Below are 16,507 nucleotides of genomic sequence, written 5' to 3' on the forward strand. Positions count from 1 at the left end.
AGTGTGTAATTGCAGGACTTTTTTCCAAGTCAAGTTGTTGTCCTTTCAGTCTTAGTTGTGGAGCGCACAGTTCAGCTCCAGGTCCAGTTGCCGTTGCTAGTTGCAAGGAGCACAGCCCACCATCCCTTGTGGGAGTCGAACCAGCAACCTTGTGGTTGAGAGGATGCGCTCCAACCAACTGAGCCATCCGGGAGCTCAGTGGCAGCTCAGCTCAAGGTGCCGTGTTCAATCTTAATTGCAGGGAGTGGAGCCCACCATCCCTAGCGCAACTCAAGGAGTTGAACTGACAACCTTGTGGTTGAGAGACCACTGGCCCATGTGGGAATCGAACTGGCAGCCTTTGGAGTTAGGAGCATGGAGCTCGAACCGCCTGAGGCCGGCCCCAATGATTATTATTATTATTTTTAAACCCTGTTGCTGAGTTCACTAAATGTTTTTCTTTGAATTGCAGATATACATAATATAGAGAGAGTATCTTTATAAAATCTTGATGAGATTTTAAAGTTTAAATTTCAAGATTTAAGAAAAAAATCTGTTATTCAGGTTGTGTATGTTAGGGCTACTATAGATCTCTGCAAACTGAGGATGATTTAAACAAATGAGCTACATAAATGAATTATGCAGTGGTTATCAAAGTTCAGCCTGCATCGGAATTCCCTGCAGTGCTGTTTAAACACATATTGCTCCCCCACCCCCACCCCCGCGCCCCCACCCAGAGTTTTTGATTCAGTAGGTCTAAGATGGGGCCTGAGAATTTCCATTTCTAGTACATTCCCAGGTGTTGCTGATGCTGCTGGCCTGGGAACCACACTGTGAGAACCACTGGCCTAGTGCTTTACCAAAGACTTCAGTTTTGAAATGGAAATTTTGCACAGCAGCCTGTAAAATGAGGCTCAGTCATTATTGTGTAGAAGACAGTCCAGGAAAATGTCATGCAGAGACGATCCCTCATATGCATTACCTAATTAGTCTGTGCCAGACTTCATGTCCCCTTTATCAGACCAATCACTGGAACTTGGCAGAGTTCCCTTTGAATTCCACCTAGAGTCTAGCACAGAAGAAAAGAGTCACTTTAGGCAAAGGATGGAAAGCATGAAAGAGGAGAAGCAGAATGCCTGAAAGATCTAAAAATTCTCTTGTCTTGTTGGAATACTATTTCCAAATAGCACTGAAGCCATGATAAAATTGTTGAAGAGCAGCATCAGAAAGGAAAGACTGGGTGCCTGATTTTGCAAGGTCAGCACCTATCTGCTTTCTTGCTCTCATTTCTTGTAGATCTGGACGAATGGGCTAATTCATACTCCCTAGAATAATTTTCCAGCAATCTCAAGGATGATAGGGACCAAGAAGCCTATAATTTGTATACCCATATTATATTTCAAGGTATAATCAAATACAAAATTATTAGTTTTAGGTGAACAACATAATTATTCAATATTTGCATATACCGGGGGTGACAAAAAATGAATACAAGAGGACACTTTGGTCAACGTTGCTCAAGTAGTAGTATGCTGTAATCAGAAGTGTTTGGACCCTGGGGGTGAACCGTTAGCTCACTTGGTTAGAGCATGGTGCTGATAACACCAAGGTTGCCGGTTTAATCCCCGCATGGGCCACTGTGAGCTGCACTCTCCTCAAAAAAATAAATAAATAAATAAAAAATAAAAAGAGTCTGGACGCTTGGTAACCACTTTGAGCACCTCTTTTAATTGCAGAAGTCAAATGTGACTTGGATTCATCTGTTGTTATCGGTATATATTATTATAAGTTTAATAGTTTTTTCCTTCCTTAAAATGTGTATACAGTTTTTTGGCACCCTCTGTATTGTGAAATGATCACAAAAAGTCTATTTAACATCTGTCACCATGATTAGTTGCAAATTTTTTTTCTTGTAATGAGACCTTTTAAGATTTGCTCTCTTAGCAATTTTAAATATGAAATACGCTTTTTAAACTATAATTTCCATACTATACATTACATACCCATGACCTATTTATTTTATAACAAGAGGCTTGTACTTTTTGGTCCTTTCACACATTTTGCCCACATCATCAGTCCTCCAATCTGTTATCTACCAATCTGTTATCTGAATCTATGAGCTTGTTTTTTTGTTTTTGTTTTGTTCTTAGATTCCACATATAAGACCATATGGTATTTGTCATTCTCTTATTTATTTCACTTAGCATAATGCCCTCAAGTTCTATCCATGTTGTCACAAATGGCAATATTTGATTCCTTATTATAGCTTTAGAATATTCCTCTGTGTGTGTGTGTGTGTAAAACATTTTCTTTACCCAGGCATCCATTGACAACTGCATAGGCTGTATCCATATCTTAGCTATTATAAGTAACGCTGCGATGAATATGGGGGTACATGTAACTTTTCAATTTAATGTTTTATTTTCTTCAGATAATACCCAGAAGTGGATTTGCTGGACCATATGCTAGTTCTGTTACCGTATTCTGCCGTGTGTAATGCACACCCAATGTTTTGGCCCTCATTTTCAGGGAAAGTTTTGATTTTTTTAATTTGAATTTTTGTTACATTTAGGTACTTGTTTTTTGTATTACAAAGGAATTTTAGCATTTGTTTTTTAACATATTATGGTACAAGAAATTTTATGTAACAAATAATTACAAAACACGAGAACAGATACAAGGTACAAGAAATTTTATGTACCAGTAACAAATTTACAATATTTACGCATCATCAAAGGCCAAAAACTCTTTGCTGTTGCAATTTCATCATAAGTTCAACAAAACCAATTATCGTATTCCAAGGTATTTTGCATATGGATATTATTATTGATTTCTAGAATTACACTTTTAATTCATAAGCATAAGTAAAAGCATTAAAAACATTTATATAGATATGGAATTAGTACTACCCATGTATAATGCACATCCTTATTTTTCCCTCACAAATTTGGGCAAAAAGTGCACATTATACACTGCAAAATACGGTAATTTTCTGAGGAACCCCCATATTGTTTCCATAATAGCCACACCACTTTACATTCCCAGGAACAATGTACAAGGGTTCCCTTTTCTCTGCATCCTCACCAACACTTGTTATTTCTTATCTATCTGATCATAGTCATTCTGACAGGTTGGAGGTGATATCTCATGGGATGTTTTGATTTACATTTTCCTCATGATTAATGATGTTGAGCTGCACATTTCATGTACCTGTTGGCCATCTGTATGTCTTCTTTGGAAAAATGTCCATTCGGTTCCTCTGCCCATTTTTAAATCAGATTGTTTGGGATTTTTGTTTTATTGTTTTTTGTTTTTGTTTTGCTATTGCGTACTATGAATGTATTTTAAATATTAACCCTTACCAGGTATATGATTTGCAAAAGATTCTCACATTATATAGTTTGCCATTCATTTTGTTGATGACTTCATTTGCTATGCAGAAGCTTTTTATGTATTTATTTAATTTTTATTTATTTATTCTTTTTAAGGAGGGCACAGCTCACCAGTGGCCCATGTGGGGATCGAACCAGCAACCTTGGTGTTATAAACACCACGCTCTAACCAACTGAGCTAACCACCCACCCCAGAAGCTTTTTCGGTTGATGTAGTTCCACTTGTTAAGTTTTCCTACCTTTGCTTTTGGTGTCACATCCAAAAAAATCATTGTCAAGACCGATGTCAAAGAGCTTACCCCCTATGATTTCTTCCGGGTTTTATGGTTTCAGGTCTTACGTTCAAGTCTTTAATCCATTTTGAGTTAGTTTTTGTGTATAAGAGAGGGAGCCAGTATCTTTACTTTGTTTGCTCTATGTTTTCTATCTCTTTGTTGAGGTTCTCACTGAGTTCATCTACTGTTCTCCCAAGTTCATTGAGCACCCTTATAGCCAGTTTTTTTTTTTAATTCTTTATCTGGTAGGTTGTTTGTCTCTGTTATATTTAGTTCCTTTATTTTCTGTAGTTTTATCCTGTTCTTTCATTTGGGACATGTTTGTCTCCTTTTGGCTGACTCTCTGTGTCTGTTTCTATGTGTTAGGTAGATCTGCTATGTTTCCAGGTCTTAAAGGAGTAGCCTTAGATAGACGGTACCCTGTGGGGCCCAGTGATGCAGTCTCCATGGTCACCTGAGCCAGGTGCTTCACGGGTGTCCCCTGTGCAGGTGGTGCCTACCTTCTTGTTGTAGTTGAGCCTCGATTGCTGCTGGCACATCAGTGAGTGGGGTTGGCCCTCAGGCTGATTAACTGTGAGGGCTTGCTGTGACTAGAGCGGATGAGCTGTTGTATGGGGGCTGACCCATGGAGCAAAAGTCACGTTAGGCTACCCTTCAGGTGTGTCAGTTATATCGCTGGTTGGGTGGGACTCCACTGCAGTTTGAAGCTGGCTACCTGTTGTGTTGGGTCTGGAGACTTGTGAGGGTCTCTGGCTGCTGCCTGTGCCAGTTTTGGGGCTGCGTGGTAGGAGCTATGACGTGATCTGCAGTTGGTTGCCATTTGTGCTGGGCTTATGGGCACTTGTGGGAGGTTATGCTGTGAGCTGATTCCAACTGCCACTTGTACCAGGCTTGGCATCCTTTGGTAGCCACTATGATGCAAACTGAGGCTGGATGCTGCTTGTGAGGGGCTTGAGGACTTTTGAGTCTGCAGCTGAGGCCAGGGGCAGCCACCACTCGAGTGGTGTTTGCTGATTTGCTGGAAAGTTTGCAGCATGAGCTGAGCAGGCGATTGTGTGGAGGAGACACTGGAAGAAACTTGGTCAGGGACTAAGTTGGGTGGGGCAGGGCCTCTGGGAATCACCAGGATAGAAAGAATGTTGTTAGCCAGGTTAAAGAGAGCATAGATTTGGTGCCTGTCTGAGTGGGAGGAGAGATCCACAAAGAAACAATGGCAACTGCCGATGCTTCTGTCTTGAGTTGCTCCCATCCCTCCCCCTCCTGCCCTTGTCCTAATGTTAGTCTATTTTGTTCTTCCCAGTATATTCCTGTCCCTTTTTGAGATGTTCTTCCTGCACTGGAGCTTAGAGTATGTGTTTGTGCACTGGCCCTTTAACAGCAGCATGTCTTAGACTCTGACAGCCCTTTGGCTCTCTGGGGTGCAATCCCCAATGGTTTTCAAAGCCAAATATTATGGGGACTCTTCCCAGCACTGGTGATCTGGGCTGGGGATTCCAGTGTAGGGCTCCTCAGTAGGGACCTCCACAGCCAAAATATCCCTCATGTTTATTAATCACCACACCATGGGTGAGGGACCTGCCTGGACCACATGTCTGTCCTTCCTACCTATCTCAATGTGGCTTCTTCTTTATATCCTTAGTTATAGGAATTCTGTTTATCCAGTCTTTAGGTGGTTTTCAGTGATGGTTGTTTTATAATTTCATTGTAATTTTGATATGTTTATGGGAGGAGGTGAGTTCAAGATTTACCTAGTCTGCCATCTTGACTCTGTCTCCTATGCTACTGGATTGTTTTCTTTCTTTCTTTTTTTAAGCAGGGCACAGCTCACAGTGGCCCATGCGGGGATTGAACCGGCAACCTTGGAGGTATCAGTACCACGCTCTAGCCAACTGAGCTAACTGGCCACCCCTTGGATTGTCTTCTTAATCTGTCTCTCTAATACTTAGTTATTAGTGTATACAAATGCAAAAGACTTCTGTATGTTGATTTTGTATCCTGTAACACTACTGAATTCACCTTTTTTGAGGGGGGCAAAGTCATTACAGTTTTATTTATGTAATGTCATGCAAATGGTGACAGTTTTACTCTTCCTTTCCAATTTGGGTTCCTTTTATTTTCTTTTTTTGCCTAAATGCTCTTTCTAGGATTTCCAGTACTATGTTGAATAAAAGTGGGGGAGAGTGGGCATCTTTGTCTTCTTCCTGATTTTCAGGGAAAAGTGGGAGGAGTACGATGTTAGCTGTGGGCTTCTCATATATGGCCTTTATTATATTGAGGTACACTCCCTCTATACCCACTTTGTTGAGAGTTTTTATCATAAATGGATGATGAATTTTGTGAAGTGTTTTTGCTGCATCTATTGAGTTGATCTTTGGGGTTTTATTCTTTATTTTATTAATGTGGTATATGGTGTCAATTGATTTGCAGATGTTTAACTATCCTCCCATCCCTGGAATAAATTTGACTGGATTATGGTGTATGATCCTTTTAATGATTAATTTGGTTTGCTAATATTTTGTTGAGTATTTTTGCATCTATTTTCATCAGGGATATTGGCCTGTAATTTTCTATTCTTGTGGCGTCCTTGTCAGGTTTTGGTATCAGGGTAATAATGCTGGCCTCACAAAATGAGTTTTTAAGTGTTCCTCCTTTTCTATTTTTGGAAGACTTTGAAAAGGAGTGGTATTAATTCTTCTTACAATGTTTGGTAGAATTCATCAGTGAAGGCATCTTGTCCTGGACTTTTCTTTGGGAGTTTTTTTGATTACTGATTCATTCACCTTACTAGTAATCAGCTTGTTCACATTTTTTATTTCTTCATGATTCAGTCTTGGAAGGTTGTATATTTCTAGGAATTTCTTTTCTTTTTCTTTAAATTTATTTCCACCCTGATCTCAATTTCCTTCCTTCTAGTAACCTGGGGCTTCATTTGTTATTTTTCTAGTTCCTTTTTTGGTATAAAGTTATTGTTTATTTGAGATTTTCTTGTTTCTTGAGGTAGGCATTTATCACCATGAACTTCCCTTGTAGAAATGGTTTTGCTGCTTCTCATACGTTTTGGCATGTTGCATTTACATTTCAGTTAATTTCAGTGTTTTTTAAATTTCTATTTTGAGTTCTTTGTTGATCTATTGGTTGTTTAATACCATGTTGTTTAATCTCCATATATTTGTGGATTTTCCAATTTTCTTCTTATAATTGATTTCTAGTTTCATACCATTGTGACTGGAGATGATTGATATGATTTCGATCTTTCAAATGTATTAAGACTTGTTTTGTGGCCCAACATTATCTAGCCTGGAAAATGCTCCAGGTGTACTTGAGAAGAATCTGTTGTATTTGGAATGAATGTTTTGTATATATCTAGTCCGTGTGCTCTAATGTGTTAAGAACAATGTTTTCTTATTGATTTTCTGTCTGAATCATCTATCCATTGATGTAAGTGGGGTATTCAAGTCCCCTACTATTGTACTGCTATCTATTTCTCCACTTAGGTCTATTACTATTTACTTTATATATTAGCGTGCTCCTATGTTGCAAAAATAGATGGATAACTATTTACAAATGTTATATTTTATTTTTGAATTGACCCATTTATCATTATATAATTCCCTCTTTTGTCTCTTAATACAGTCTTTGTTTTAAAGTCTATTTTGTTTGATATAAGTATCGCCATCCCAGCTCTCTTTTGGTTTCCATTTGCATGGACTATCTTTTTCCATCCCTTCACTTTCAGTCTGTGTGCCCTTACATCTGTACACAGCTTATAGATGGGTCTGGGTTGTATTTTTTAAATGCATTCAGCTACACTATGTCTTTTGATTGAGGAAATTAGTCCATTTACATTTAAAGTAATTATTGACAGGTATGTACTTACTGTCATTTTGTTGATTGTTTTTGTGGCTGTTTTATTGTTCCTCTGTTCTTCTTCGCTTGCTGTGTCCCTTTGTGGTTTGATGACTTTCTTTAATGGTAAGCTTAGATTCTTTTCTCATTACCTTTTGTGTATCTAGTATAGGTTTTTGCTATGTGGTTACCACGAGGCTTACATAAAAGAACTTATTTATAATTGCCTACTTTAACTTGACAACAACTTAAGTTTGAACGCACTCTACATTTTTAGTTTCCCCTCCATTTTTTGTTTTTGAGTCACAATTTATCTTGTGTAATCATTAATTATTGTATAGTTATTTTTACTAGTTTTCTTTTTTTAAATTTATTGGGGTGACCATTGTTAGTAAATTTACATAGATTTCAGGTGTACAATTCTGTATTACATCATCTGTAAAACTAGTTTTCTTTTAAACCTCACACTAGCTTTATAAGTGATTAATGCACTACCTTTACTATATATTTACTGTTAGAAGTGAGATTTATACTTTCATACGGTTTCTTGTTACTAGTTAGCACCTTTTCTTTTCAGCTTAAAGAAGTCCCTATAACATTTCTTGTAAGGCTGATTTATGGTGATGAATTCCTTTAGCTTTTACTGATTTGAAAACTCTATCTCCCCTTCAGTTCTGCATAACTTTGGCAAGTAGAGTATTGTTAGTTGGAAGTTTTTTGCTTGGGCTTTTAATTTTTTTTTTCAGCACTTTGAATATATTGTTCCACTCCCTTTGGCCTGCAAAGTTTTTGCTGAAAAATCTGCTCATAGTTTTATGGAGGTTCCCTTTTACCTCACAAGGGTCTGTTTCAGTCTGCTGTCTGTGCAGTGCCTTGGGGGCAGCAGCCTGCTGACAACTGTCTCTCAGATTGTTACAGTCCTGTGGGACCAGAAACACAATTCCCCATGACCATCAGAGCCAGGCAATCGAGGCGTCCCTTGGGTGGCAGCTGCAAAAAACAAGGCACCAGTGTAAAAACCGGGGCAGCAATTATGTATAAGAGATTCCCTCTGATAGATGCTGTTTGCTGTGGAGTGTGGCAGAGGGCAAGTATAGAGATAGCCTGCTATCAGAGTTCTCTGGAAGGTTTACAGTCAGCCCTTACCTGTTTGTTTAATTAGAATCCTGCCCCTTAGACTGCAGCTATGATAAGCTAATAGGCCACTTTCATAGAAAAGACTGAGCTTCGTTACTTCTTGCTAAGCCCTGAGACTGGTCGCTCTTTCAGAACTCCATTTCCTTTGCTTACAGTCCTTTGGGACCAGAGGGTGTTGCTAGCCACCAGTGCCTGGTGGCGTAGAAATGTCCCCTGCCAGCAGTAAATATTAGGGAGCCAGAAAACACCCCTTCATGGAAGACAGCAGCGAGCTGAAGAGAGGCAGAGGGAGATTGTGGAGATGGGCCTGCCAACTGGAGTAAGGCGGGGGGTGCAAAGATGATACCAGCTGAAAAATGAGAGAGACCGAGACAGACGGATGGGCAGGGAAAGAACCAGAGAGATACTGACATACAGAAAGATGAGATGCAGACAGAGAGCAGAAGAGACAAAGGGAAAGTCACAAAGAGAGTATCTGAAAGAGAGCGAGAGACAGAGAATAAAACACACACACAGAGAAATACGAGACAAAGAGAGGGAGGGAGAAGAAAGAGGAGGGGAAAAAATGGAGACAGACATGGAGATAAAGATGAGAATGAAGATAGAGATGACCGAGAGATTGACACAGACCAGCACAGACATACAGAGACACAAGGAGGGAGCCAGAAAACACAGGCACAGAGTGAGAGACACAGAAACTGGCCTAGTGGCAAAGTGGGAGATACAGGGGGACACAGAGGACAGACAGACAAATAGACCCGGACAGACAGAGATACAAGAACAGAGACACAGATTAAATAGGCACAGAGGAAGACGAGGAGACAGAGACAGTGAGCAGACACAGAAAACTGAAAGAGAGAGCACAGAGACACAGAGACCGAGACATAGAACTAGATACACAGAGACCGAGAGTGAAGCAGAGCAGACACAGAGCAGAGACATTAGAGACAGGAAGCACAGAAACAGTCAGAGAGACAGGGTGAGGGAAACAGAGACACCGAAAGAGAGACAGAAGGAGAGAGATGGAGACAAAGATACAAAGAAAGGGCAGAGAGAGCAGGCGCAGAGCCAAACAGACCAAAGACAGATATACAGACACAGAGAGTCAGACAGTGAGAGAAGGACAAAGAGTAGGAGAGATAGAGACAGCGAGAGCAGACACACAGAGCAGTGACAGATACAAGGACAGAGACACAAAGATGGAGAGAGACAGGGACACAGAGACTGATACAGGGAGAGAGAGATGGAGAGAGACACAGAAAGACATTGCACACAGAGAAGGCGAGAGACCAAGACAGAGAAAAAACACACAGAGAGCAGACATAGAGCAAAGACAGAGATTAGAGACAGAGAGACAGGAAGACAGAAAGTGAGAGATACAGAGACAGATACAGAGAAAAGACAGAACCCGACAGACCAGAGAGAGGCAGAGAAAGAGGCAGAGAAGGACAGAGAGACAGAAAGAGGGTGAAAGAAACATGGAGCGAGACAGTGATACAGAGATAGACAGGTGAAAGAGAGACGAAGACGGAGAGAGACAGACACAGAGAGAGAGAGAATCAGATAGCATTAGAGACACACAGAGACATAGAGAATGAAAGACAGGGACACTGGGACAGAAAGACAATGATTGGGATGGAGAGTGAGGGCGACAGGGAGAGACCACACATATAGAGGGGAGAGGGGAAGGAGATTCAGTTGGGAGACACAGAGATAAATTGGAGAATGGGACAGAGATGAGAAACCAAGATGGACAGAGAGAGAGAGAGACAGATGGAGATAGACAGCTTGAGGAGAGAGACACACAGACTGAGATGGAGAGACAGAGATTGGGAGAAACAAAGATGGAGAGATAGAGACAGAGGTATAGAGACAATGAGAGAGATACAGTGCTCACTGGCTTTGACAAATGGGACAGCACAATCATGGCACCCATGAGCTGTTGTGTAAAGATGGCATCCATGGGCCAGAGAGAGAGAGAAGGAAAAGAGAGATGGTGTCCACTGGCTTTAGCATGGCTGAGGGCAAGCACAAAATGGTGCCTACCAGCCTCCATCTCTGGAAAATACCTGTCAGGCCCCTGCCCCTCAGTCTGATGCTTTCAGATGATCAAATGAGTGTCTTTCATATAAAGTCTGGGCACTTTTCAAATGGTTGCTCCTGTGCTGTGCCTTCAGGCCAGGGAGTCTGCATGCAAGCCCTTTAAGAGCCATTTCTCAGCTGCAACAGCCCTGCAGGTTTCATAGGCTTGAGCCCTGTTGGTTTTCAAAGCTGGATATTTAGAGGGCTCATCTCTCAGGTGCAGGTCTTAAACGTTGCTTGATGTGGGGTATGAACCTGTCCTTCCTCAGGGAGAAGCTCTCAGTTTTGAGTTTCCTCCAAATTGTGCGTCATCATGCTAGGGGTGGGGTTCATGGCGAGATCGTGTCTCAACCTTTCCCACCTGTTTAGATGTGGTTTCTTTCTTGCCTACCCAATATGCACAATTGCTCTCCTAGTTTTGCTTTCTCCCAGAGGAAAGCGTTCTGTGTGTAGTTGTAGATTCGGTGTCCGTGGGATAAGGTGAGTTCAAGATGTTCCTGTGTTGCCATCTTGAACAGGAATCTCCCATAGTATTTTTTGAATCTGCAGAGTTCTGTAGAAGAGTCTCCAGGAAGAACTCATTCCAATCTGATGACAGACATATGTGTAACTGACATCCTCCTGGCTACACCACTTACCTTGTGGAGTGTCCGATCATCCATCCCCAAAGATTTCTGTGGTCTCTTGGCCATGATGGGATGCATTCCTGTGCTTATTGCTAGCCTGATGATCTAACCACTCATCTCTTCCCCTGGTGGCTTTCTCTTTGTATTCTGTGTCAACCAAGGCACAAGGCTCATGTGATGTATGTGTGTAGTGGTACCATGGGGGTTTTCCCTCCTAGCCTCATAAGCGCTATACCATCAAATGCTCCAGTTCCTTACTGTCACCCTTTCCCACAGGCTTGACATCACAACACTGCTTCACCCTTTTCTCCCTCCAGACCTGCTTACTTCTCTACTCTTCTGTTTCTTGGGACCCCTCCTGCCCTAGGATTCCCCCCCCCCGCCTCCATCCCCAAAACTGGATACTCCTCTTCCTAAAGATGCAGAGCAGTTTAGCTCTCCATTCTCACTGGATTTCATGGTCTACATCTGCAAGTTCAAGACTCATTAATGTACCACTGGAAAGATTCTACTCCTGGGCTCCCCTCTTACCAATGTAGGAAACTTGACAGAAACATTGTAATGTTGTCTATCTTTTATTTCTAGTCACTAGAAGTGGATTAACAATTTAGCTTCCCACTGGGATGAAATATAAATCATTCCCATCTTCCCTGCACCTCCCTCTCAAAAGGCAGAAGAAAGGCAGTTGGGATTTTGAATGAGTTTTTTTTTCTTTGATCCATTTGTGTGAGAAAAAAAATTTCATTTGAAATACTTCATTTAAAATTCAGAAGGCAATATATATTCTGCCTCACACACAATCTCAAGATATCTAAATTAAAAAACAAAATCTGGAGAGTAGACTGAGCGGGCTCATTCTTTCACTGGGCTCAGCTTACCCATTTGTTTGCTTTCTTCATCTAAACATGTTTGCATTGATATAAAAATCATTTTTTACACAGCTTAAATTCTAGTGAGGTAGAATTTAAAAAACATCAGACTTTGGAAACCACTTCAAATTCTTTTTGGAATTATTTGAGGTACATATTGTAATTAACCAAGTCAGTATAACTACAGTGCAGACCAAGTTTCATCCTCTCTGCAGTCCTGAGCTGGCTACTGAATAGATCAGAACTACAAAGTCTGGAAACTTATTTCAACCGGCTTCACTGAGTGCAGGCTTTTTCAACCTCTGCACTATTGCCATTTGGTGCTGGATAATTCTTTGTTGAGGGTGGTTAGGGACTCTCCTGTGCATTGGAAGATGTTAAGCAGCATCCTTGGCTTCTGCCCACTAAAGGGCAGAAGCCACTACCCCACTGTGACAACCAAAACTGTCCAGACATAGCCAAAATGTCCCATGGGACAAAATCACCCCTTGCTAACCACTAACCTAGTTCTAATACGAATGTGGTTGTGCAATCCCAGTCTACAAACTTGGATTGACTCCAATTTAATGCAGAAAAAAAATCTGTGAGCACTGTTGTATATACCTTGTAGCAACTGTTGTGCGTGGCACCATTGCAGGCCTTGCAGGCCTACCGTCTTCCTGACATTAGCTAAAGCACTGTTAAGCTTCCAAGAGCATACCATCATCTGGGTATCTGGCTAACAATGCAGATTCTAATTCAGTAGGTTTGGGCTGGAGATGGGATTCTCCATTTCTAATAAGATCCCATGTGATGCTGCCGGTCCAAGGGACGAAACTTTGAGTAGCAAAGGGTCTAAAAGGTGATTCAATCCTTCGTGGTATGAAGCTTTTCTCTGCACACAGTGGCACTATAGGGCTCTGGTTAGTCCAGCAGCACCCTTGGGAGTCCGGTTTCACATATTCTTCTCTTTGTCTGCCCTAGGTTGTTGCTGCGAATCCCACTCTATTCCTTCAGCATGGTGCTAGTAGATAAGCACGGCATGGACAAGGAGCGCTATGTCTCCCTGGTGACACCTGTGGCCCTCTTCAACCTGATTGACACGTTCCCCTTGAGGAAAGAGGAGATGGTCCTACAAGCTGAAATGGGCCAGGCCTGTAACACCTGATGTGATGGTCCCTCTCTCTGCAGTCCCTCTTCTCTTTCTACATAGTGCTATGCACACAGAAAGGCCTTAAAAATATCGTTGATGTACAGATTTTTATTTGTAATTTTTAAAGTCTATTTTATTATGACCTTTCTTTGAACTTACAAATGAGCACGGTGCTTTTTGTCCTTTGAAGTGTTCCAAAAAAATATGACTACATTTACTATTTCTAACTCTTTACTCCATGATGGCTGGTTAAATTTGTAGAGGAATTAGAAACCACAACCATATACATGCTTTCAATATGTTATTCAGTGTGACAGGTAACTTTCTTCAATCTTGTTTTTTTTTACATAAACTTTTCCTAATAAAATATTTTGGAGCAAATTTATTAAAACTCATTTTTTCAAGCACCAGCCATACTTAGTGTGGTCAATGGAAAAAATGGCAGTAGCACCAGATGCAGCAGTGACCTCTTTGGCAGAGGAGGTGGAAAGTGAAATTCTGCCAGGCCACTTGGGCTGCAGCTGGATGGTCCCTTTGCTCTTCAGCAACGCCCCAGATTTCTGAAGAGAGACCTCCCTGACTGGGGAGAGGGAAAGGAGGAAGGCAGACAGAGAGCTGAAGGCATGCTTTTCCTGCTGTCTGCCCCAGGATTCCAGCAGGAGACCCACCCACAGACCGCTGGGACACACCCTTCACCCCAACAGGTCATCCGTAAACCCAAAGCCCCAAGTGTGTGCACACCTCCCCCAACTCCAGTGCCACTTATTTTTTTCTTTTCCATAACCGGCTTTGTTATGTGCACTTTCCCAGCCTTAGGGATGAATCAGCTCCCATAAGAGAAACCAAGAACTTTTGCTATAGTACCACATTCTGGAAAACAGAAGAAAGGCTAACTACTAACCAGTTGAACTGTTAGAATCAAAGTAAATAAAGCTTTACCTAAATAAGAAAGGTATTCGCTACTTCAAATTTGGCAACAGAGTCATATTATATTAAAGACTATGAAAAATCATGATAATATAGTATTAAAATAAGAAAATGCCAATCTCCAGCAACCAAACCCAAAGACAAAGAATATTCCCAAATCTGGGGAAGTAAGTGGATTTACAGTCCATGTAGCTAATAAAACACCTTATTATCTCAATGCAAAACCACCTTCTCCAAGACGCATTATGATAAAGTTGTCAAAAGTCAATGATAAATAATTTTAGAGGCAGCCAGTGAAAACAAGACAGCTGTAAAGGAACATCCCCCCCGCCCCATCCCCCAATTAGGCTATCAGATTTCTCAGAAGAAACTCTGCAAGCCAGGAGAGAGTGGAATGACATATTCAAAGTATTAAAAGATGAAATTGCCAGCCAAGAATATTCTATCTGGCAAAGTTATCCTTCAGATATGGGGAAATAAAGGCTTTCCCAGACAAAAGCTAAGGGAGTTCACCGGCACTACACCTGCCTTGCCAAAAATATTTAAAGGACCTCTTCAAGCTGAAAAGAAAAGAGGCAAGTACACAATACCCCGATTAAGGTGATAAATAGAATTAGAAAATTGTAACTTTATGTTAGAATAGTAAAACAATTATAGCATAAAGGTTAAAGGAAAAGAGCATTAAAAGTAACTACAGCTGGGCGGCCGGTTAGCTCAGTTGATTAGAGCGCGGTTGTCTTAACAAGGTTGCCGGTTCGATCCCCACATGGGCCACAGAGCTGCGCCCTCCACAACTAGATTGAAACAATTACTTGACTTGGAGCTGATGGGTCCTGGAAAAACACACTTAAATAAAAGTTTAAAAACATAACTACAGCTACTACAATTTGGTAAACAAATCATAGCATAGAGAGATAATTTGTGACACAAATATAAAAGGAGTAGTAAAAGGATGGAAACTTTATAGGCAAATGAAGATAAATTGCTATCAGCAGAAAAAGGACTATTATATCTATGAAATGTATTATGTCTATGAAATGTTATATCTATGAAATGGTAACCACAAAGCAAATATATAGCAGAGATAGAAAACAAAAGAGGAGAATGAGCAAATTACCATGTAAAACCAACTACAAAGGTACATAGAAAGATGGGAAAAGAAACATTGGAGAGACAAAATAAGCAGAAGGCAAAGGGTAAAATGGCAGTAGTCTATCTTTACATATCAACAATCATGTTAAATGTAAATGAATTAAACTCATCACTCAAAAGGCACTGAATGGCTGGCTGGATTAAAAAACAAAACAAAACAAAACAAAAAACAGGTACCTAACTATATGGTACCTATTGAAGAATCAGCTCTAAACACACACATAGGCTCAAAGTGAAAGGATGGAAGATAGTCCAAACAAGCAGAAACCAAAAGAAAGTAGGCTTAGCTATACTTAGACAAAATAGACTTCAAGCCAAAATTAGTAACGAGAAAAAGAAGATGATATAATTATAAAGGAGTCAATAGATCTAGAAAGCTATGACAATCAAATATATTTGGTCCTAACACGTGAATACCAAAATATATCAAGCAAATACTAACATATCTTAAGGGAACAAGTGACATTACAATATACTAGGGACTTTAATACCCCACTATCAGCAATAGATAAATCATCCGGACAGTAAATCAATACAGAAACATTAGATTTGAACCATACTTTAGAGAAAATGGACTTGACATATATAGAAGATTCTGTCCCAAAGCAGAATACATATTCTTCACAAATGCACACAGAACATCCTCCTGGATAGATCATGTGACAGGACACAAAACAAATCTGAGCAAATTTAAGAAGACTGAAATCATAACCAACTATCTTTTCTGACCACAATGGTATGAAACTAGAAATCAATAAAAGTGAAAAGATCTACACACATGTGGAAACTAAACAACCAGTGAATCAAGGAAAAACATCAAAAGGAAAATTTTAAAAATCACCAAACAAATGAAAATGGAACTACAACATATCAAATCATGTGAGATGCAGCAGAGGCATTTCTGAGAGGAAAGTGTATAGCAATAAATATATTAGGAAATTAGATCTCACATAAACAACCTAACTTGACACCATAGGGAACTAGAAAATGAAAAAATTAAGCCCAGAGTTAACAGAAGGGAGGATTTAACTCTGGGCTCTCTGTTCTGCTATGATTGCCCCTACCCTCTCCTCTGGTGCTTCAACCCAAT

The 16,507-nt window shown here is 40.4% G+C and overlaps 1 protein-coding gene across 2 annotated transcripts in view; it reads left to right on the forward strand.

The window, feature by feature from the left end:
* SRPX (sushi repeat containing protein X-linked) overlaps positions 1-15,553 on the forward strand; it is an 89,834-nt gene extending 74,281 nt beyond the window's left edge. For both annotated transcript variants that reach the window (XM_081042840.1, XM_081042839.1), the window contains one exon: positions 13,170-15,553. In XM_081042840.1, coding sequence (XP_080898966.1) covers positions 13,170-13,353 — 184 coding nt within the window. In that variant the 3' untranslated portion in view covers positions 13,354-15,553. The remainder of the gene's footprint in view (positions 1-13,169) is intronic.
* The last annotated feature ends 954 nt before the right edge of the window (positions 15,554-16,507 follow it).

The sequence above is a fragment of the Rhinolophus hipposideros genome, assembly GCF_964194185.1.
Source record: "Rhinolophus hipposideros genome assembly, chromosome: X".
In the NCBI taxonomy this organism is placed as follows: domain Eukaryota; kingdom Metazoa; phylum Chordata; class Mammalia; order Chiroptera; family Rhinolophidae; genus Rhinolophus; species Rhinolophus hipposideros.